At 38.1% G+C, this 25,179-nt stretch overlaps 1 protein-coding gene across 1 annotated transcript in view; it reads left to right on the top strand.

Annotated features, from left to right (window-relative positions):
• Positions 1-25,179, top strand: part of pod1 (coronin pod1) — a 355,918-nt gene that overhangs the window by 135,396 nt on the left and 195,343 nt on the right. Inside the window, exon 8 of the mRNA XM_068225053.1 lies at positions 5,141-5,293. Coding sequence (XP_068081154.1) covers positions 5,141-5,293 — 153 coding nt within the window. The remainder of the gene's footprint in view (positions 1-5,140; positions 5,294-25,179) is intronic.

Below are 25,179 nucleotides of genomic sequence, written 5' to 3'. Positions count from 1 at the left end.
TGAGAGTGAAGGAGGATTTCCTGTTGTGTATGTTTATCAGGAACTCAAGGGAGACTTCATTAGTTAGTCGGAACATAGAAAAAAATGATGAACTCTTCTCAGAAGAACTCTTAAGGTTTCACTTTACTTTGTCCTGCCTGCTGGCTCTTCAGAAATGTGTGCGCATGTGTTTTATATTCAGGAATCATTCAAGAAGAACACTTTCGCACTGCAAGATGTGTTGTTAAGGTTATTTTTAATTTGTTTTCTCAACGATTCATTTGTTTCTATATTCGTCCCTGTTTTTATCTCCTTGTAAGATGTGTATTGTTTAATGTAACGCCTTGTGTAATATAAATGCCTACATCTTGCCTATTTCCCACATTTTGGCTGATGATGACGCAAACACAGCGTCGAAACTAGTTCCAAGTGCAAATACATGTTATAAATAAATATAACATTTTTGTATTGAAAAGGTGGACCGTTTTAAGTTTTCCTATCATCCTTGGGCACATGTCGTACAGTCAATGCTGAATGGTATGTGAATGACTGTCTTCCCAAAGTCCTCGCCACTTGGAGGTCACAGCACCCAAAGTCCAAGAGTGGGCACCTTCTGCTGCATCACGACAATGCATCTGCACACAGGGCTGCCAGAACAATGGACTTTTTGGAAAGGGAAAAAGTGCGAGTGTTACCTCATCCCCCCTATTCACCTGACCTGGCCCCATGTGACTTCTTACTGTTCCCTAAGATCCAGGAAAAAATACGCGGGCAGCGGTTTTCGTCATATGAAGGGGCCATTGCAGCGCACCAGAGTGCACTAAGTGACATCCCGAAAGAAGCTTGGACTGAAACGTATTCTAAGTGGTTTCAGAGAATGGAAAAAATTTATACGTGCTAATGGAGAATATTTTGGAAAGTTGTAATTGTTGTTTCGAAAATAAATTTTTTTTCTCACACTCTGCTAAAAACTTTCTGCGTAGCCCTCGTTTTCTCTACACATTACTCCTGACCATACATCCATCCAAGTTGGACTGCACTTTGGACTGTGTAACTGTTGGCTTGCATATAAGAGATGATGAGTTGAAACGCTTCTCTAGACAACCCTGAATATGCTTTTGAAGATGCAAAATCTTCAGTTCTGGGTGCTTTATTATTATGACTACTTGCAGTCACAAAATTTTGTACACATTACTTTGGATTCATTATTGTTCTACGTATAGAGTCTTTTTTTCAACTCCTGCTAGCAACCTAGCCTCTTTAGAAGAATGAAACAGGGAATTTGTATCTGTCATGAACATTATTAACCCACTCGTCTAATTTAATATGATGTTCACGCGAGCATTGGCCAGGCCTTCAGCTCAAATGATGGAACATTCATTCGCCGAGTTTATGTGCTAGCTTATACAGGGTGTCTTAAACCTTATGGTCAGATTGAAACAAGTGATAGTGGGTCCACAACCAATTACAGTAAAACTTCGTTTGTATGTTTTCCAGAGGTCCGAAGGGGAAAAAAACAAAACAAAAACAAAAACAACAAAAAAAAAAAACCTTAAGTGTGAAAAACGCTTAAATGAAATTCAGTAAATATGAAGCTGAGTTATTCCAAAGTATATATGGCAATATGAAACAATATACACACAAAATAAATGCACACAGATTAAAAAAAAAAAAAAGCTGCAAAGAGAGGGAAAAGAGTCCCTATATAGAATAAGATAGTCTTGGTTTATTTTTTATTGGCCGCGGTCACGGCTTGAACAGTATTCTCAAACCGGTACAATTCGACCATTATTTCCTCAGAAATGTTTGATAATTCATAGAGCATGACAGCATCATTAAAGGTCACCGAATTATGCTGCGACTCTTTGGTAAGAAGATGGTGGCAACTTTTTTTTTTTTTTTTTATTATTATTTTTTTACGAAAATGGGGCATCTCACCTCTGTGACCTTGGACACACATCGTACAGTCAATGCTGAATGATATGTGAATGACTGTCTTCCCAAGTTCTCGCCACTTGGAGGTCACAGCCGTGACTGCAGTCTTCACTCGGACCCCTTTGTGCCTCTTCAGCAATCTCGGAGATACTCATGGCTTCTGCAGTGACGAGGTTAGCGTCAACATTTACGTAATCATCGAATAATGCCTCCTCTTCCAATTTCCTCCATTCGCAGTCATTATCAGGAGCATCGCCATTATCATTGATGATATTACAATCATCATTCGCACTATTTCCAAATCCAGCTTCTCGGAAACAATTTCAATCTGTAAGTTCTGAAACCCGGTGCCATGGCGCTGCGATGTAAGGCATTGCCTGTCAGAAGAAACGAAAATAGTATATATTAATTTATTGTTTTTAATTTGTTTGAAGATACAAGATTATTATAACAACAACTCAGAGAATCGTGTCTTTCAGGGCCGCTTCATACTATGCGACCAGAATCGGCTACAGAGTAGCTCATATGAATTCAGTCACTGAGCGGTAGCCTGCCACGCTATTTAGCCACCTTCCCTGGCCTACTGCCAGTTTTCATCATCTTCTTGCCCCTTGTTATTGTCAAAAAGAAAGAAGGAAAAAGAGTGTCGTAGGTTTCATTCATATCCTATGTTGAAAGTTCATTTGGAAAAGGGACTTTTCTATAAATTATTTGATTATTTATGTGATGACTAAGTTCATTAGTTACTTCAGGATGTCCAAGAAACCTTTTGATGGAACTCTTTGAAAGTGTGAAAGAAGATATTACGGAAACGGATACCAAGTTGAGAAAAGCAAAATAATAAGCCTTAACTTTGAGGTAGTTGAACTGTGATGCTCATTACTTGAGACCATGCGTTTCTCTTCTCAATTCTATTGCTATATTCATCATATTTTAAGTTCCAGATGTTGCATAATTTGTGTAATGAAATCTTCAGATTTTATTCGGTCCACTTGTCTAGATATATCATACTGAATATTTTTCTTCTTCTACCGCATTTCCCACAGTAGTGGGGCCGCGGGTGTGAACTGTGTTGCCCATGTGAATCTGGCCCTGTTTTACGACCGAATGCCCTTCCTGACGCCAACCCTATGTGCGTTCACTGTTGTGTGTTTCTGTAGTGGTTAGTAGTGTGATGTATGAATATGAAGAGGAGAGTGTGGGGACAAACTCAAACCATACCATACACAGTTAAAATTTCCGGCTCCACTGTAAATCGACCACAAGACCCTATAAACCGAAGGCCAGTAGGTTGACCATTTAGCCAAGGAGCCGGACATCATTCATACTGAATATAATTTATTTAGTAAAGTTTATAGTATTTTGAAACGGAATCCATAACGTGAAGGAACATGAAATGCACAATCACTGAAGGGAGTTCTGAACTGAACACAAGGTCAGTTGCCGAGACAGAGTAGTCCTGTGTGAAGAGATCCATTTAAAATAATATTCCACAAGCATGGGTGGCTGGTAGCCGATTCCTGTCGCCTGGTGTGAAACGGCCCTGAATGCATGGTACTGCGCAAAGTCCTAGGGCAAATATTTCTCATAAACATGAATAAACATAAATGAAAAGAGGAAATCAGTGAGAGAACTCTTATCTGTAATATGTTGATCTTCATTTTGTCCTTTATATTTACACATCTAATAACGTGTTGCACTAGCATCTTACGATAATGCAACTTGATGTTGCCTATCACTCCAAGATCGAGCGGCTGCAGCTCGCTCGTACAATTCGTGGGGAAAAATTCCACGGTCACATTCTTCAGGTATGAAGTAATAGGAGGATGTCCTGGGCTTCGATCCACGAACAAAAAGATCTTACGACCTTTTAGCTTCCATTTTGGCGTCCACGCTTCGAACCCAGTCTTTAAAAACGTCGGTACTGGTCCATGTTACCTGGTATTCCTGCGAGTTGTGCTGCCACAGTTCCTGGAGACTGTACCCCTTGTTGTCCACGAAAGGATGTGGTTTCAACACGAGTGTGCACCAGCCCACTTTAATGTTAATGCCAGCAAGCATGTGAACAACACGTACCCTCATTGATGCATTGGAAGGGGAGGTCCTGTCCCATGGCCAGAGCAATCGCCGGATCTCACACCTCTTGACTTTTTCCTCTGGGGTTACGTCAAGTTATTGGTGTATGAAACTTCCGTAGAAATGGATGAAGACCTGCTTGCGATGTGTTTGGAGATTTGCCACACTAAATCTTTGTTCTAACGTAGTCGTTGAGTACTATTTTGAATGCTTCACTGAAAACTGTGCATGAAAATTCTGGTTGCTGTTCCATTTAAGGCATTTTTTTTCAGAGCGGTGCACAGTAGTTCTGACCGGGTGGCTTCCTCGTGCTGAAGGCGATTTAAATATGCATATCAGATATGCCTTGTTATTCATATATGCCTCATCCTTGTGTGCATTCCTGTCCTTTCCAGCTTCCCATTTTTGATGTATTGCTTTCGAGTCAGCTGACAAAAATTGGCATCTAACAGCAATAAATGTAATGATTTGTGAATTCATGAACAATTTAAACCATTTAAATAATATTGATATAATTTTATGTTTAATTTAAAAGCCAGTATTTTTTCAAACATCTTTTTAAATATCTAGATCTGGACATTTTCACTTCTTGTTCTTCGTCGTCATCTTCTGATTATGTACCTTAACTTCCCAAACAGTTTGGGTTGCTGACTAGGACAAAGTATACCAATATATCCAGGTAGTATTTGTGTGAATGATATGCCTCCATCTGTTTGTCTTTAGTAAACTTCTTCCAATGTGTCTCCCTTTTTTCGTTAGATCTTAAATTTGGTCCAACCACCTTTTTCTGCAATATCAGACTGGTCTTTTTTTCCAGGGACTGTCCTCCCTACATACTTCTTGAGAACCCGCATCTCCTGGATTCTGTTTATATGGCCCAACCATTTCAGTCGTGCAGCTCTGTCTTTCCTCCGTTGAATTCACCTGCATGTCTCTTCTGATGTAATAATTCCTGATTCCATTGCTTCTCGTCCTCTGCATAGCTGGTATTAGAAACTTCATTTCGCATGATTATAATTTACTAATGTCCTGTTTATTTAATATACAACACTCCAAGCTGTACTTCATTCATTATTCATTGAAATAGTTGATAATAAATCTTGTATTCTTGGCCATTTTATTATTAATTTTATTTTTTTCCCTTATATAGTCGTACCGGGACTTCCATGCAGATCTATTCCCCGAGACAACTGGGTGCCATTCTCAGCTATCAGCTAGTCAGTGGATGGCTGGACAAGACGCTCCTGTTCCACGCATTAGTCTTGACCCTGCGAAGAGAGCATCTCCTGATGCCAACATGCAGGTAAGTCAGTCTATTAATTTTGTAGGAATTTGTATGAGTACTTTTTTGTACGATCATTTAAAATCATTTAAAAAACCGAAACTCATAATTCGTATTTAAAGAAATCTATATATTTACTACATATATAATTTATTTAAGCATCCAGTGTTTTCCTCTACACACTTGTCGGTTTCTTTCCTGTATCAAAGTTCCAGGATACTAAGTATTTGCTTGATATCTGTTCTGATAGATTCTCTACTAGCAATTTAGAATCTTTGATACTCAGAGACCAGCAAAAGGCAGGGGAAAAATGTTGCTTGCTGCCACTTTAGGTTGTTTCATAAAAACATTAGAGATGATGTTGAAACGTAGCTCACATTTGAATTCACTACTAGTGTTCATAAGTAATCCAAATGTAAATATCCATTAACAGTGAACAGTAACGACTTTTATACAGATTTTTTGGTAAACATGTTATCATTGAAATGCTTTAAACATTAAATTTGGCTGTTTTCAGCTACTGACTCCCAGAATGTAATGTGCTTACTATAAAAATCTGGAGTGTAAGTCGTCATCATTCAGTGTTAGTTCTTATCATTGGGTGTGTGTGTGTATGTATGTGCAACCCTTGTTCCATTTATGTATGGGGTCGGTTATGAAGTGAAATGAACCTTTGCAGTGAGTTTTTACAACCGGATGCCCGTCCTGACGTCAGCCTCATCAAAGGAGTTACTGAGATGAAATGAATGATGTGATATATATAGTAGGGAGTAAGAGGGTGAAATCTAGTGCTGGCACATAGTCTATTCCTGTGGAATAGAACCAAGGGGTCTTCTAAAGGCATGGACGAATCACCATCAACAGTGTCATATGAACACTGCGGAGAGGGACTCGAACCAGGTAACCACTGTGTCAGCATTGTGTTATATGAATAAAATGGAGATAATGGTTTTACTCACATCTGTATCAATAAAGTTTACTCAATTTGCTAGCAGTATTCTCCTCCGAAAGCTATTACTCTGCAACATTTTTGTGATCAGTATGTTCCTCTTGCATAATCATCATTTTCGAGCTCCAGTTTCCCGGGTGTGGTGTACAAGCGCTCGCCACTTCTTCCTGTCATAGTTTCTGTTCCTCTTATGTCCTCCCATTTGGCATTCCTCTTGTTGACTTCAGATTTCACTGTGTCTCTCCGTCTATTCCTTGGTCTTCCAACTGGCCTCTCCGCTTCCACTTCTCTGTCAAAATAATTCCTTGCTGCTCTTATTCAGTCTATCCTCAAAACACGTCCAAACCATTGTAGCCTGCATCTTCCTAAAAACTCGGTAACAGGTATTTTGATGCCAGCCTCCTTCCTGTTCGATTCATTTCTAATCTTGTCCTTCCTGGTCTTTTGTTTCATTGTTATGATGAATTTCATTTCTTTTGACTGGATTTTACTATATGCCTTGTTATGCAGGGTACATATGTGAGAATTGGAATGAACTAGGTATAAAACATGGTCAGTTTTGCTTTGTGGGGTATTTTATCATCCCAGAGTAGATTTTTCACTTGAAAATACAATTTAGAAGCTTTCAGAGTCCTATTAAGTATTTCTTGGTTTACTGTATTATCTTCTGAAATGATATTTCCAAGGTATTTGAAGTTAGAAACAGACTGCAATAGAGTTCCCTCCAGGAAAATATTTGAACCTGTGCCTTTCCTGTTGATAGTCATTTCAACAGTTTTTGTTTTAACGATGTTTAGTCCATATTCTTTAAACTTGCCATTCCATTGATTTAGTTTCTCCTGTACTTCTGCTTCATTTTCTCTCCAGATCAGAACATCACGTGCAAATATTAGTGTTAGGCTCTTTTCAATGTTCTTTGATGGACTGCATGATCTGATCCATAACAATGATGATCAGGAGTGGTGACAAGGCACTTCCCTGCTGGACTCCTCTTTTGGTTTCAAACCAATCTGATCTTCCACCCCTACTTGGACACAGCTTAAGCACCTGATAGAGCATCTGTACTTTTTTTGATCAGGAAGTTTGGCATGCCTATACCGTCTAGGCATTCCCAGATTATCTCTATGGGCACATTGCCATAGGCCTTCTCTATATCCATAAACACCATCACAAAGTTTTTACCATATTTCCAGTGCTTCTCTGTTAGCATTTTGATGGTAAATATCAGGTCCGTAGTGCTTCAGTTCTTCCTGAACCTGTGTTGTTGCTCCTCCAGTCCTCTGGTATCCTGTTCTCTTTCCAGATGACTGAGAGTACTCTATACAACCATTATATGCCTTGTGCTCCAGCTACCTTTATCATGTCAGCAGTGAGGTCATCAAAGCCTGGGGATTTACCATTTCTCATGTTCTTCAGCTGAGACTCCACTTCTAGCCCTGTTAGCTGGTGCTCCATCACTTGCACTTAAACTTTAGTCTGCAGTGATATCATTTTGAAGACTTTGTCCATTTAATAAGGTATTGAAGTAGGTTTTCATTTCTTCTCTGATCCTTTGATCTGTCTTTACCAGGTTCCCATCACCTGTTTATCGGTTTCCAGTGCAAGGATATTGCCATGCTCACTTCTGTTCTTGACTACCTTATAAAGCAACTTCCTATTACTTTCAAAGTCTTCTGTTAGCCTGGTAATGAACTCGTCCCAGTACTTTTCCTTTTCTTCTTTAATCAATTGCTTCACAAATAGTTCCTTGTACAGTGGAACCTCTATTATCCGTTCCCGGAAAATGCGTTTTCCCGGAATATGCGTTCAAATTACGTGGTCCCGCGAGTATCGTAATTAAATCACGTTGTAAAAGTCCCGCATTATCTGTTCCTCGAAGAAACGATTTCCCGGATCAACCGTCCATAAATTCCAGTCCCATCAACACTAAATCCTCGATCAGTCGGTTTTTTAACTCTTAAGAGTGCCGGGGAGCGCGATCGCGCTCCTCTGTAGCCTAGCGGAAAGTGCCACGAGCGCGATCGCGCTCCGTGTTGCAGCTGTCTATGTAAGTCGTAATAGTTTGCACATATCTGGCAGATGGCTGCTCCAGTCGTCATCACTCTGTAGTAGATACTACATAGTTTCTAAATCTACCACCAGAATCTCTGTGCGACATGTTGTGTTGATGTTATGATTTTTTCTATTTCAGCTGTATGGCGCGTACCTGTAGACCATGTGTTCGTAATAATGGCGACTAGTTCTCGTATTATATTTGAAATTGATGATGATTTGGTACAATATATTGATTAATTGAGTGATGATTCTGATTATATCGAGTCAGGTGACCATTCAGATAATACTGAGATTAATAATAATGCCGGTAACGTTTCAAACAATGACAATTGTGGTTATGTTATCCGACTTACTCGTGTGACAGTGATGCATGAAACTTCCGATAAAGACGGTAATGATACTGATGGTAATAATGATGGAATTGACGGAGACAATAATAACGATGATGACCAGATTCCCGATTTCCATGTAATTCAGTCCGATCACGACATACAAGTTTAGCCCTCTCCTGCATTCCTTGAGACACCTGGCCCTAAACATGCACCTCCTCCTGATGCTAGACCAAGTCAGTATTTTAATCCATTTTTACAAGAACTATTATTCTTAAAACACTGATATTTTACAAACTAGTAAACAATGCATCAATGTACACAGGAATACCAAATTTAGGTGAGTACGATCAAAATACTAGAATGTACTGAGATCCGAATTTGAATTTAAAATTTTTTCAAAAATTGCATGAACAAATTTAGTTTTTTTGCTTGGAAGTATGAATTATTTTCGTGATGTTAATATAATGAGTGAAGAGAAGGATCACTTAGCTACAAGAAAATATAAACTACAATGAGATATCTTGAAAAGTGAAGATAGGGTATGCTTCTATCTTCGGTGCTGCATAATAAGCATTTTCTCTCTGGCATTCTTAGCAACCACGGCAGTAAGGGAGCTGGCACTAAGAGGGTTAATAAACGATATCTCACGAAAGTACAGTACTGTACCGGTACTGGAAAAGCGATTGGCGGTGAACTTGTACAAGGGACCATCTTAGCATCGCATTCGGGTGGTATTGTTTAGACTCTCTCGGAAAATCATAAAGCAGAGAGTGGCCACAACAATTGCAAGGAGACACGGCGCATTTCGACAGCCCTGCTTGAAGACGGAATGAGTTTTGTCAAATGTTTGCACTTATAAAATGTCCACATTATGTCCAGGGTTAGATGTTTTTATTTTTACATTTTTTCGATGGTACTGCCGAAGAGGTTTTCGGCACTTTGCTCAGGGCACTGCAGAGTAACTGGGCTTTCAGGCAGGAATCGAAACTGCTCCTTCTTAACACAGATTCAGTATTTTTGATATCGTTCATGATTGTTAGCGAGACCAAAACAGATGTTGCACCTTACATTAAAAAAAAAAAAAAAAGAAAGCCACGGGAGGTCTTGGGATTGCTTATTACTGTTTAGGTCCTAATGTAAGACTGGGAATTTTACGTTTTCGTGTTAAAATACCAAAAACCGCAGTCGTTTTATTTGTAGGCTTACACGTTACATTTTAAATGGTTGGTATCATTTCAAACTCGTACTGATGTGCAGCGAGCGCGCTTTCCAGATGACCTCAAGGTCACGAATAACCGTAATTTCTGAAGTTTTATATTTCTTTTATCTTTCCAATTTGATTGGATTTGTGATGCGCAGAATTGAATATAATGCATTCGAGAACTTTTAAGAATCGATACTTACATTCGAAACCATGTTTTCGAGTTCAACATAACCTTTAATAGTAGAGGTAGGCCTAATTTGCGCGGTACGAGATTTCCAGAAACTGACTACAAACAGTATACCGGAGACCAAATTACAATGAAAGATTAAGAAATGGAATGGATTTCGCCATCGTTTTGGGTGATTTTGTATCTAATGTGCTTTATTTTATTAGATGAGAGAATTAAAAACTACTTGTGGTCGACTGTCGTTTGGCTTGGCGTTATTAGATTTTTCGAAGAGTTTGGCTATCCTAATCAAAGTTGCTAAACTGAAAGAAGTGTTCATGGGAAACTGTCGAAGATTACCCTGTAAAATTGAATATAAAGGATCGAGATTTTGAACTCGCGTACCGGTAATGGATATAAGTCTGGTTCCAGGTCCACTCAGCCTACGTGATTACCTTTAATTGTGGAGCTATCTAATGGTGAGATGGCGACCCCGATCTACAGAGCCAGGAATATTGGCCGAGAGGATTTGTCGCACTGATCATGCGCACCTCGTAATCTGCAGGCCTTCGGGTTGAGCAGCGGTCACTTGGCAGTCGAAGTCCCACTGGGGCTGTAGTTTGGTTTGGTTTAGGAGTTTTTGTAAGATTATAATTGTACATATTTCATTTTTGTGATGTTTAGCCAAATTGTTGATGGTTTTCATTCATTCCCGGATTTTCCGTTTTCCCGTGTTGTACGTTTTATTTTCATGGTCCCTCCGAAGTTTCACTACTGGTACTCCTGTGCCAAGTTCATCTTCTTGGTTGATTGATTTCGGTTTTTCGTTATCTAGACTCTTCTTTGCTGTATTTCTTTCTTTCACAGCAGTTTTTCACCCTCTCATTCCACCATGGTGTTTCTTTCTCCCTACATATTGCACTTGTCTTTCCACATAGTGATTTGGCTTCTGAAACCAGGCTGTTCTTGAATGACAGCCACTCTTCTTCTACTTCTCTTTTTTATCATTTTTTGGTAATTTGGCTGCGATATTTCTTTGGTATTCTTCTTTCTTTCCATCTTCTCCTAGCAACCAGCTTTATTTTTGGCATTTTCTTGCGCTTGACATTCTGCATATGGATGTTACCAATGTGCGCAACCAAAAGCTGGTGGTCACCATAGAGACTTTCACTTGGAATAACCTTAACATCAGTGATACACTGGCTAGCATATCTTATGTTATTACAGTAGAAGTCCATTATAGTGAGAATTCACAACAGCTGAAAATCTACTCGCTATAGTGGATTGTCGTTATATCCGATTTTTGTATAAAAGTCGGAAAACCCCCCATACACATTAAAATTGGTATGAAACGGCAATCAGTTTGTTCAAAACTTGCATATCCACAGATTATATCCACACTTCGGCTTACTTGTTTGTTATTTTTTGAAATCCGATACTACGTGAAAGTGTATGTTTAATTTCATTCTGAAAAAATTACAGTGCCGTATTTATTCAAATCCACGACGAATCCCACTTTTTCCTTCAAAAAATTTTAATCAGGCTCAAAAAGTGCTGCTTTGTTAACCCTTTCCGCTCGTGTGTCGACCTGAGGTCGACAGCCATCATTCAGCGTTATAGCTCGTGTGTCGACCCCGAGTCGACACAATGTTTCACCGCTCGTTGCTAGGTTACCTGGAATGCCAGGGCTTTTGTACTTCGTTTCGTAAGTGCTGGTCCCTTCTGGAAAGCGAAATAAACCAAATGGGTGTGTTTTAGTTTCTCTTTGCTTGGCAAAATTGCTCCGTTTCCTTGACAATAGAAAGTAGTCGCCTGAGGTAGTCGCGTGAAGCAACATGGCGGCGCACAGTCTGACCGAAGCTGAGATTCTTGCGTCTATTTCGGCTGATTTTTTTTATAGTGACCATGAAAATTATGAAAATTTTGAATCTGGCGATGAAAGTGATATATCTATTAGCGATTCAAATGACGATATTGATATCAGCATCGCAAGAAATCATGGAGGAGGCGATAGTATTTTGACTTGTCCCAGTCCCAGTCATACATTGCTGACTTCAAACGTACCTTGGTGATCGCAGAGAACGGGTGATGCAGGATTACCCAAATTTCCTTACAGATTAGTCAGTGTGTTCTTAAATTGTAGCAATAGACTTAAAATAGAAGTAGAGTACTGGTAGCTATTTTTACTGATCAGTTGATAACCTCTATTGTCCATGAGACAAACAAATTTGCTGAAATTAAGATATAGCAAAATACTCCACTTCAGAATAGATCTATCTGGTTTTCTTGGAAAGCTGTGACATTAGAAGTGCTGAAGGCATTTATTGGTGTAATTATTAACATGGGGATGAACAGTAAGGCAGAAATGCCGGATTATTTTAGTGCAGACTGGCTGGATAAGCAAGCAGGCTCCATCCAAGCATTTGCTTTGAACGCTTCCACACATTCAAGACATACCGTCAAGAAAGTGAAAAACATGATTTAGTGTCATGTACAGATCATACATTCATTAATTTTGTAGTTTCTTCCTGTATATATTGTTACAACCAGTACTTAACACCAGGTTTTAAAATATGAAGAATACTGACAGAAATAAATAAGAGTTGGGAGAAATCAGAACGTACAAATAATTCGAGTGGAAAGGGTTAAATCATATGAATGCCTTTGTTATAGAGTACACTTTTTTAGACTATTTTTAGACGCCGAACATTGGCTTTCGTTATGCTGCATTTTTTGCAGCTGCACAATTATCATTTCTGCGGGTTTAATGATCATTAACTTAAAATGGCATCATAATACTGAAGAGACCCGTTGAAAATTTGCCAGCAATACCTATTCCATGCGTCTCTACAATGCGGTGATCCGTCAGGAAAAATATTCTTGCTGTCTATAAAACTGTTATGGTACTTCTACTGAGTGTCAGGTATAACCGGCTACCGCTACACGCACGTCTTGCTTCCTGGGTTCGGCCAATTTCAGCGGCTAGGCCTAATCGCGGACGTTGAAGGTCAACGAACTAGTTTATTGCACCACGGTATAGCCTTTCTGCCCTTGCGTTTTTCGTGCACGTACCTCACAATTTCATTTTTGACTTCTTTAAAGCGTCCTTGTTGCGTGCCACTGAATGAATTTTTTGTACAGTAGGCCCTAGGGCCTACACATTTTTTTAGCTATCTTTGTTTTCACGCTGACGCCAAATATTGGCTTTAGTTAAGCCTACGCCATATTTTCTTGCGGTTGCACATTTATTCTACATTTGCGAGTGTTTAATAAACATTAACTTAAAATTGGCATAATATCGATGAGAACCCGTTGAAAATTTGCCGGCAATACCTGTTCCACGTATCTTTACGACTATCCATCACAAAAATATTCTTGCTGTCTATAAAACTTAATTTTACTAAGAGAAAGGTACAGTACTCTGCCACTGAGTAACCGTGGCCTTTCTAGGAATTCAAAGGCTCACATGTTGTGATGCCATTCTGCAGATTTGAGAAACATTTTTGTAGAGGCTAATAGAATATTATTCTCTCTTTACTATTTCCCAAGATCTAGTGACATTACACACAGGCACTGTACAACCAGTTGTCACGGCTAGCGATGTATAATAAAGAGGCGGTTGTTTATTGTCAACGAATTTTGAGTGAGCGTGCACTTACTGGGGGTGGTGTGAAAAGAAGCAGCGTGGTTACCGCTAGAGTTGCCAATGTATTCATTACTGTTAGGCCGCGAATGTAAGACGACCCTTGATTTTTCGCATGAGATTCTGAGGAAAAAGATGCCGTCTTGGATTCGGAGTAATATGGTATCACTGCAGAGTTTTCTTCTTCAAATGGCGTCACTTAACCTAACCGTATATATCATGAAAACATATTTGAAACGCATGTAGAACAATGAGTTATCTGCGCTAAAAATTTACATGTGAACAACCTTTCTGAAATTTAATTAGACACAAGAAAATATGAACTATCCTCTGAAATCAGTGATGTACTCTGCCACATCTTGAGGTGTATCACATTCTTACTTAATCAGTATAACATTAAAATTAAGAGATCGTTTACTTCAGCCGTTATTTTTAACGAGTTAACAACTGCTATTGGCCATGTTATTTACACATTTATTACAAAAACTTTTTATTCTCCTTCATTTCGAATTTTCTTTAGAGAATAGCAGTTGTTGGGGATTACTAATCAACTCCAATATCGCCAACCTTTCTGTAATTTAACAAGACGCGAGAAAATATAAACTAACCTGTGAAATAAATTATGCACTCTGCCATATCTTGATGTATCCCACTTTTACTTAATTGCAGTATTTAGCATTAAAATTAAGTGATTGTTTATTCAGTCTTTATTTTTAATGAGTTAAGAACTGTTATCGGACATGTTATTTACGCATTTATTACGAAAATATGTTTTCTTTCATTTCAAATTTTCTTTACGGTACAGCAGTCAACAGATATTACTAAAAGACTCCAACATCGCCTTCTAATGTTGACGAGAGAATTTGCTAGTGGACATAGCGAGGAAACGATACCGAAGATAATTGATTGCATGCATCATAATCGCTGCGGTGCATAAATATCTATAACGGAAATAAGTGTGCACGCTTAATCGCTCGTGATAACGGATGAATCAGTGATAGGGTTCTCGCTGTAACCTGTAATTTTGAAGGGACAGCAAAATTTTGTCGGTATAACGGTGTTCTCATTATAAGCCGTACTCGCTATAGTGGACTTCTACTGTAGCGCAAAAAGTAATTCATCCAGATCGAAACACAACCAGATCCATTGATACCAGGTTATCCAATCAATACAAATCTCATCACAGCGCAAAAATAATAATCATCACCAAGGCGACGGACCAAAGCCATCACAGCTCGGTTGGCCCAATAACAAGCGGGAGCTCAACAATGCAAATAAGATAAGGACAGGAGAAAAACAGAGGAGAGAACTCCCAAGAATAAACAGTAAATGGGAAATAAATAAATAAAACCAAACAAAGGAACAGGGGAAAAGATTATACCACTTAAGTCCTTGTGAAAACTCCTTCGCTAGGTTACCTCACGTTAAACAGTTAACACCCTACCAAATATGGTGAGGCAAATTCCCAATAAAATAATCATAATGTAGTTAAGAATAAAAGTTGAACTATAACATCAAAACCATTAGCTTCATCAAGTGTTAACATGTTGAAATTTCACATTGCATAGTTTTTAGAACTCTCTAATCATTAGTGACCAAGCGAACGTCAGTTCTCCGAAAAATGAAAGACAGCGGCTGTGGCCTTAATTAAGGTACAGCCCCAGCATTAGCCTGGTGTGAAAATGGGAAACCACGGAAAACCATCTTCAGGGCTGCCGACAGTGGGATTCAAACCCACTATCTTCCGGATGCAAGCTTACAGCTGTGCGCCCCTAACCACATGGCCAACTCGCCCGGTGAATAGAAGTCTACACAGCCAGTCATGTTCCCTCAAAATTACCAAATACGTACACATTCTTGTGGATATATATAGAACATCTTCACTTAAATACTTCACCTTACATATCTCTTACAAATGTGAATATTGTAAGTACCAATCATGTCACCTTTACTGTTCAACAGGTGATAAGCACACTTGCCAACTTCCTTACCTCTAGTGTAAGGTCCCTGATACAATTTTAAAAACTTGTGAATTTCCTTATTGCCAGCAGATGAAATGTGTGGAACCTTAAGTAACACCTCCTCCCCTACTTCAAAACTATCTCCATGAAGTCTCCCCTGCTGCACCATCCTGTCGGCTGCCTTTTTTAAATTGGTGTTAGTCACCTGAATCACCACCCTTTCTGCTCAGGATAGATCTACCATGGTTGCCAACCTCGCACAAAAACTCTCTTCCCATTCATTCACACAAAACTTATAAAGACTATCATTCGGAACACATGTAAATTTCGCATTCAAAATATCTCTCCTGAAAACATAAAAGAATCCCATGTCTTAAATCAATACTCTTCCACATGTTACTCAAATCATTCACATCATTTTGTGCATCAGATCTCTTTTAATAGACTTTCCATTATCTCATACACATTGCGCTTCTTACTTTCCTTAAACTTTCTCCAAATACCAAAAAGCTTTCCAACACAATTACTCCTTATAAAATCTTCAAACCCCGAATCCCCATAATATTCACAACCACTCTTATGATTCTCATTATGCACAAAATGTTACCTAACATGTAACTTTGTGACCACCAAAATAATGTGTTCTGTTTCACATTGTAGCTTCCTATTTTGAGAAATTTATCATATGGACTACAAACAACAAGAGTAATCCAGATGAAATCATATTCACACACAGATTTGTCTGTTTTGGTATGCTTCATGGAAAAAAATTACATAAAACAATAATGCGCGGTTCATGGATTTTGTGGATCACTTCCTTCTGAATCTTCGTTGCATTTTTCACAAATGGTTGTCTTGCTGCTATGCTTTCTACACGTGTATCTCTTACTTTGTTGTATTTCTGTCCTTAGGTGTGACACTCTTTGGTGCATAAATAACAGTGTCCTCTTCCACCACAAGCTTCTTTGTCTGTGTCCTTCTTTTCTAGTTTACACATCAGTACACCCTGCATGACCAAAACTGTTCACTTGTGGAACCTTACAGTATTTTTAGCATGTTTTTGAATACAAGGTCTTACTAGTTGAGTGGCCAGTTCTTGTAAGTACAGCCTTTGCTTATTGACTTTTTTCTTTTTCCAATCTGGAAAATTTAGTAAAAATAATGTATAACCCTTCAAAGCTGCAATATCTACAAGATTGTAAAAGCAGGCTGTGGCTATCTCGGAGATACCCTTTTTGTAGAAATGATGTTCCTATGCACAATGATCCAGAAGACCAGGAGGGATAAAATCAGGAATGAAAAAGTCAGAAGACGTAGGACTGGAAGACTCCTTACTCCAGAAGATCCAAAAGGCAAGACTGAAGTGGTTTGGTCATGTGAAAAGAATGAATGCCAATAGGTCTGCAAGAAAGGAGTATGAAAGAGAAAGGGAAAGAGACCAGTGGGCAGACCTAGAGAAAAATGGACAGACTTAGTGAAGAAGGATGTAGAGGAGAGAGGTCAGAATTGGGAGTGGATTGTGAATGAAGAATGGTTCATGGACTGAACAAAATTGAAGGAGCTCATATACCACACCTGGGAAACTGGAGTTGGTCAGTGATGATGATGATTTCCATACCACCTGGTCTACTGTATCTACTCCACCTTTCATTTTGTTGTAATACACATTTATCACAGTGTTATTTTTTGGATCAGATGGCGAACTAATAGCTGCATTAGCATGTTGAGTAGACAGCAGTAGAAGGTTCCTCTGTGACTTCTGACGAGCAACATATGACACTGTTACAAGAACATTGCTAGTACTTGAATCAGAGAAGGCAAATTTGCTAGAATACAGTCGTCTTCCTACAAGTTCCTTCAGTTCCTCCGGTATGTGCTTCCTGTTCTTTTTGGTATGTGTTTCCTGTTCTGTTGAATAGTCCTTACTAATGTGAGTTTATGGTTTTCCACAAGTCCTCTGCTAGATCCACTGATGTGTAACTGTAACTGTAGTTACATTACGACCAGAATTATTTATCAGTTGAATGAGACGTTTGACGACATCAGTAGCTGTGTTGGGATGTTGAGTTCCATGTTTGTTCTTCCCTGCATATGGCTCTATGCTAAGAATGTATCTGATTTTACAATCTGTAAGCATTTGAATAAGAATACCTTACTTCCCTGGCTTCTCTATGGAAAAAAAAACAAACAACAAAAAAAAAAAAAAAAAACTTTGAATGGACACCTTCCACAAAATAGACATTTCATCCACAACTGTGTGCATACTTGCAGAAAAATATATAGGAAATGTTTCATTCATTAGATTGAAAAACCTCTCAAATCGCTGCAAATTTATCTTCATTCCTGCGCCACTGTCGAGTATCTTTAACATCAACCTAATTATCCTCATAATTTGTTGGAATCTGGCCCTGCTCAAGTGGCAGTATACCACAGGTCTGGAGTAGGTGTGCAATTCTCCCATGTAAATAAGTAACCCTAAATAACCTATGAATTCTGTTTCATTCACTCTTGCTGCCTCTTCATTTGTGTATCTGATTATAGTCCACAAGATTTCTGGCACAAGGAATTTCTAGAACGATTCACGTATGGAAGACACTTTCCCTTCATTGCATAATCCATGTTCTCTCTCAGCGTTCTGTGCTGAACATTTAGCAATACAAGGCAGATTTAAGTTATATACTTTACCAGTTTTATTGACATACCTGCTACCGCTGTTAATTAGTACACCTTCAGGCATGTTGCACGTACCGTCGTCTTCATTATCAGATCCACTTTCCCCACTAGGACCTCCTGATTCTATGTCTACATCATCACGCTGAGCTGACTCATTCTGTGTTTCACTTATAACTTGCCTGATATATTCTGAGTCAGAATCTGTTACTAAAGATGTTACCTCCCCTTATATTTCATCATCAGTCAGACAACGTCAAGACATACTAATACACATCACAAAGTGTTCAGATGTAATCAAACTAACCTCTTAACTAGTCTCTTAATTGCAGCCAGTATCCAGTATTCGAGAGATAGTGGGTTTGAACCCCACTGTCGGCAGCCCTGAAGGTGGTTTTCCGTGGTTTACCATTTTCACACCAGGCAAATGCTGGGGCTATACAGTAATTAAGGCCATGGCCGCTTCCTTTCCACTCCTAGCTCCTTCCTATCTCATCGTCGCCATAAGACCTATCTGTGTCGGTGCGACATAAAGCAACTTGCAGAAAAAACAAAAAACAAAAACCTAATCTCTTGTAACCATCACACACATACGCTGGTTAGCCAGAACATTATGACCGCCTACCCACTATCGTTATAAACCCGTCCAAGTGATAGCAGCGTCACCTGTCGAGAAATGACTGCTAAGTAAAATCTTTCAAGATTAAAAATATTGTATCCACCTATTCAATACAAATGTATATTTTTAGTGGTTAAATTCTACATTAATTAAACACATCAGTTAGGGACATGTTTCGCTCCATTTATGGGCATCTTCAGCCTATATTAAACTTAAGGTCAAGAATTAAAACTATAACATTGGAACTTATAGTAAGCTAACTTAATACTAAATACAATTGTCTTATGCTATTTACATAGTTTACAATAGTTTACAATATGTACAATATGTGCATTAACTTTGCCAGAATTTATGAACAATGAATTAACTTATTTTATAATGACTAGACTTCCAGTTGTGGATTGGATTGATCACAGTGTGAATTGGGGTTTCTCAAATTGTATTGACTAGAATTTATCACTGTGTGAGTTGGGGTTTCTTCAACTGTTATGGTCGCCTGAGTTGTAAGAACTTTTACAAAACCGGAATCTTGGTTAAAATCGTTAATATTCAATTTAAAGTCAACATGTAGTTGGAATGAATTCCATTCCAACGGAGACAACATTTGGGCCAAAAGTAAATGAACCTTATATAATTGTAAATTTAGGAGGGCTTTCTTTTTGTACGTTGCTTTAATTTCATTTCTTATCCAAATCTCGTTGACCTTATTCTGAATTCTATTCGTATTGGTTATACCCTTCCTCTGCGTGGGTTTTAGAAATTTTGGTACCAATTTTTGTTCTGCCAGAATTTATGAACAATGAATTAACTTATTTTATAATGACTAGACTTCCAATTGTGGATTGGATTGATCACAGCGTGAATTAGGGTTTCTCAAATAGTATTGACTAGAATTTATCACTGCATGAGTTGGGGTTTCTTCAGCTGATATGGTCGCCTGAGTCGTAAGAATTTTAACAATACTGGAACCTTGGTTAAAGTCGTTCATGTTAGGGTTTGAAACAGTTTGAATATTCCTTTAGAAAGGAGCATGGTTATGTTTTAAGATTAAAGCGTGTAAGTAGGATACATATTGTTGATTTCATTCATTGCTTATCGGATTAAAATATTTGGAAAATTTTGTCGTTCTTGTTGATAAACTTCCCATTGGTGCATATTCAATCTGAAAGGAATATGAGTTGTCTGTAACTGGATAAGAGAAAAAACGGGGAATTAGAATGATGAATGTGGAACCCAATACGGTAATAAATGTAGAGTGAGTGTTTATCATATGAACTTACTTGTCTTGTTGACGTTAGCTGGGACCAATTGTTCCGGTTGTGTCTGAACGGCTAAGTTTGCTGCTCCTAGTGTAATATTGATGTTGTAGCGGAGGGGTAGAGCATGGTGGGGAAGGGGGCGTGAGTTTCAAATCGTGCGTCTGTATTGTTGCTTGAGAGGCGTTACTTGAATTGGATTGGGCGGGTTTGGCATTAGGTGTGGCTATTTGAGTGCATGCGTTCTGTGATTTAAACATACTGGGAACTTTATTCTGATTTACGGCCTGGATTAACCTCGGAGTTGTTTCATATAACTGATTTTTGTTATCGATGACATCATTTGTTATAAGTTTGATCCAAATAAATGTACAAGTTTTCCATTTCATTCAATAATTTCCCTTTGCTTAGGCTTTTAATGACCGTCAGATCATTTTCTATTGAGGTGAACTTATGGCCGGTTGCAGTCATATGCTGGCTCATGGCCGAATAGTTATTATGCTTGGAAGCATTGTAATGTTCCAGATACCTCGTGTAAAAGCTCCTCCCGGTTTGTCCAAAATATGTGAACTCACACTGGGCACATTTTAACCTATAAACACCTGACCTTGAGTAAATGTTGTTTTTAATATTGACTCTACTGTGGTTGAGGAAAATGTTCTGATTTTATTGTCTTGAAGGCTATGTTGACGCTGTGTTTTTTAAAAATATTAGTGATATGATGGATAGCTGGGCTATTATACGTAAGGGTGGTGTAGCTGTTTGTCTTTGGTTTCTCTGGGACTAGGTTGGACGATAACCTAATTTTGATCTTATTAATTAACCGATTGATAACATTTACTTTAAAGCCATTGTACCGAGCTAACTGTCTTATGTAATTTAGTTCTGTTTCCAAACTTTTTGGCGAAAGAGGAATTTTTAGTGCCCTATATATTAGGCTATGATAGGCAGCTAGTTTTTGGGTCTTAGGATGTAAGGACGAATCTTTAATAGTTATGGGTGAATGAGTAGGTTTCCTGAAAAATTGGAATTCAAAAGTGTTATTCAAGCGTGTAATTGTTAAATCTAAAAAATTTAAAGAATTGTTGACCTCATCTTCTTTGGTGAATTTGACGTTAGGATCTATTTCGTTCAGTGAGACTAATATATCGTGACTGTTAGTAATGTCCTTATTGATGATTACGAAAGTATCATCAACAAATCTTAGCCACAAACTAATGCCCTTTATTTGTGAAATTTTTGTATGTTCTATATAGTCCATGTAAATATTTGCTAGAATGCCAGAAAGAGGGTTGCCCATAGCTGGGCCTTTCTGCTGATAATATTTACCATTAAAGGAGAAGTAATTATTGTTTAGAACGAAACTCAATAACTTCATGAATTCTTCAATTTATAATGGTGTTTGTTGCTCTTGTTCGTTGAAAAGAAAATTATAACTTTTCACTAAAGTTTTTAAATTTCGCTGAATTCTTACAGTGGGATCTTTGTTAACTATCGAATAACTTGTGTTATTAAAAAATTGTATTTTTTTTTGAGTGTAAACACTTTTCAACATGAACCCCAGTATACCTACCACCAGAGCTTTACCTAAGATACATAAGAAGGACACCCCAATGCGTCCCATTATAAATTGCAGGAATAGCCCTACCTAAAGTATCAAAATTCATTCATAGGTTTTTAAGAAAACATATTTTCAACAATAAATCTCCCTTAAAAAATTCAATTAATTTCTGCGAAGTATTAAAGAAATTTGAACTGCAACCCAACCATATTTTATGTTCTTTCGATGTCACAAACATGTTTCCAAGCATTCCTACTAAAGAAACCATTAAAATTATCCATGACAACATCAATAAACACAGCGGCCTCAGTAAAATGGAAATTGAAGAATGCAGTATTCATGTATGGTTATGCTAGAGCACATGATGCCCAACATCGTTTGGAGATTTCTGCAAGAGCACCATGTGCACCAAATGCAGTGGTCATTCAGAAGTCCCAACTTCAATCCATTTGAATTAGTCTGGGACCAACTGGAGCAATGCATCTGAGGGAGAAATCCACCTGTCTAAACACTACAAGCCCTTGAAGACCCCTCTTTTGGAAGAGTGGGGACATCTGCTTCAACTGAATGTGTGGCGCCTTGTCAGAAACATGAGAAGGCGTTGTGAAGCTGCGAGGGGTGGCAATACTCCTTATTAAGACACTAATTACCATGTAGCCCTTTTGATGTACAACCAGGGACTACTTTGTCTATAGCACGTTGTGCGATGATGATGTGTATCGAGTGTCCAAAGAATGTTTATAATTTCAATTGTTTTGTTACAAAGGAGGAGATTAGGTTTCATTGCACATGTTTTCATTTCAGTATGTATACATGTCATGGAGGTATGAACAAACTAAAATGTGACCAAATTTATTTTTTGAGCATTGCATTATTGTACATTCTTCTAGGATGTAAAGGAACTACAGTATTTTCACTAAATGTTATACATTATTGTATTTTGTTGATTAGGGCAGTGTTCCATATTTTTTACCTTTCCGAGAACTTTTAAAAAATTAATATTTTGCAAACCTGTGGTTTGTAGAATGGTACGATTGTGAATTAATTCCGCTCAAACTTTTCAAAATTGCTGCAGTCTGTGTTTAAGTGCTATTTTACAATATTGTAGATAATTTATACTATGTATAAACAACCCAATTAGTGGTAATTATTCTTGGTTTTTTTAAATGCCATATTTATTCCAGGCCCACCTGGTGACCATAATTGTTACAGCATCAAGTCTATGTGGTTTGGCACCGTGGTTAGCCAGTTTGAGTCCTGTTGGTCGAAAAATATTTCACCATCAGAATGTTGGCTGGCAGGGTACATTGTGTGCCACTACCCTACATTCAATTCCGAAATCCCTCTGTAGTGTTTATATGGAGTGAGGACCTGTGACACTGTTCATGGCGGTTGGTCTGTTGGATGGAGACATTAAGCCTGGAATGGACCCCTTGGTGCTATTCGACAGGAGTAGGCTATGTGCCGTCACCAGCTTTCCCCCTCTCTCTTCCTACCATCATATATCACGTCACTCATTTCGTTCCCTTAACTTTTCTGAGGTTGATATCAGGAAGGGCAACTGATCATAAAAAAATTGCTGTGAAGTTTCATCTCGCTTCATACCCGACCCCATGGAGAAACAGACAATGGTTGGACATACATGCCATATTCGTTAAAGTGTGGCTCTTCCTGTTTGAGATGTATTGTAATTTTTGATCAATTTTCATTACTACTGATGTAATATTAACAGTTTTTTTAAAGTCATCTCTTTCTTCATTGTATTTTGTTGTTAAAGGTGGTGTTGCTTGCATGGCACATGTTGGTATTAGTGTGGCTTGTTAAGCTGGGTTTGCATTGCATTGACAGATGGCATGTTAACATTGGTTGGTTCCCTTAACTGTAGTTTAGAATTGCTATAATGCTCTAATGTAGTTGAATTTGATCCATGGCAAAAGACTAAGCCTGTGAAATCTGCTGATTGGAAATTAATTGTTCTTATTCTTGTCAGACGCCTTAGTGATGTTGTATTAACAACTGGAAGATAAATTTTTGTTTTCAAATGACTCTCCGACATTTTTAAAATCCATTTACATAGTTACATAACATAGAATGGAAACTTTTTAAAATAAAAAAAAGGGAAAAACATCCAATGAGTCATGAAAGCTTGTAAATGGAATTCTCTTTTTTTCATGTAATGTTTATTCAGAAGTGTGGTTGAACATTCGATTCAAAGTTTTTGATACAGGTAGAAGAGCCTATCATGGAAAGACCTTAACCTGCTTTGTATGTTAAATATACGGGACTATGAGTCTTTGTAGAGTGGGACAAGGAATAAGAAAATTTTCACAGCTGCATGTAATCATCTTATTGTTCACTTATTTCTGTCATTGTATTTCATATTATTTGGAAGTCATTATTTATTTGCAGTTTGTACTTCTACTGTACAAAAGTATGTTGAAGAAAATTGCTGTGAGGTAGAAGTGTTAGAAAGTGTTTATTTTTTAAAGATTTGTTTGAGTTAAAAATCAAAGGTGATATTTTGTGTTTTTAATGTTTTCTCAGGGAAAAAAATCTTAAAATTTGGAAAGCAATCAGGTTTGTACAATAAGTGCATTTAAAAACATATAAAATTAGGAAATCATAAGAGTAAAAAACAAGATAGCAGGTAAACTGTTAAGTGTGCCCATGGAAGAATGAGAAAACACAAGGATGTCACATTTTTATTTTACATTCACCTCCATGCAGCATCTTGAAACACATTTTCAATGAATACAAGTTACCTTTTTCATTTTTATCCAAATACTTCATTGAAAGTGGGTCATTTTCAGTGTCTCAGCATTTGCAGCTATCAATCGTCTCCTCCTATCACTTACTACGAGACTGTATTTTGAAAACGACTTTTCGGAATCCACTTTTGAACACTGATACCACACACATTGCACACATTTTAATGCAGCAGTTGCATAGTCTCAGTGTGCAAGCCTTAATCCCATGAGGATCTCTGGGAATATTCACATAATCTTCTTCATAGCAGTCAGGTAAATGCTATGAGCCTCTAAAAACTGTTTGATACTCCAACCTCTTAAGAAATGGGGCTTTCTTCTTAAAATGGAGCAATTCTGTAGAGGATACGTGCATGCCGAGGATCAATGACCTGATTTACTTCTACATTCTTCGTGGCTGGATCTGTAGTCCTTAAAGTCCTGATTTTTACTATAGCTTACTGGGCAACACACGTAAGCTTGGACTTAACCATTATCTTTATCTGTTCCAAGTTCTGGAGGATCATTTGGTTAAATACTCCACCATAGCCTAATAGCTTGAGCTTTACCTCAAGGTCATCTAGCTTCCCAGAATTGTTGGATACATAGACCCTTCCAAGAAATTAAGCAGGTCCATAAGAAAGGCACCAACAACAGAAACATACACTGCCTGGAAATTTTTTCATTTGTATTGTTGAAGTCGATGCTTGTTATAAAAAAATTTGACCCCAGAATTAGAATCTTCCC

The sequence above is a fragment of the Anabrus simplex genome, chromosome 1 (assembly GCF_040414725.1).
Source record: "Anabrus simplex isolate iqAnaSimp1 chromosome 1, ASM4041472v1, whole genome shotgun sequence".
Taxonomy (NCBI): Eukaryota; Metazoa; Arthropoda; class Insecta; order Orthoptera; family Tettigoniidae; genus Anabrus; species Anabrus simplex.
The sequence above is the reverse complement of the archived record's forward strand: the minus strand, read 5'-3'. Positions and strand labels throughout refer to the sequence as shown.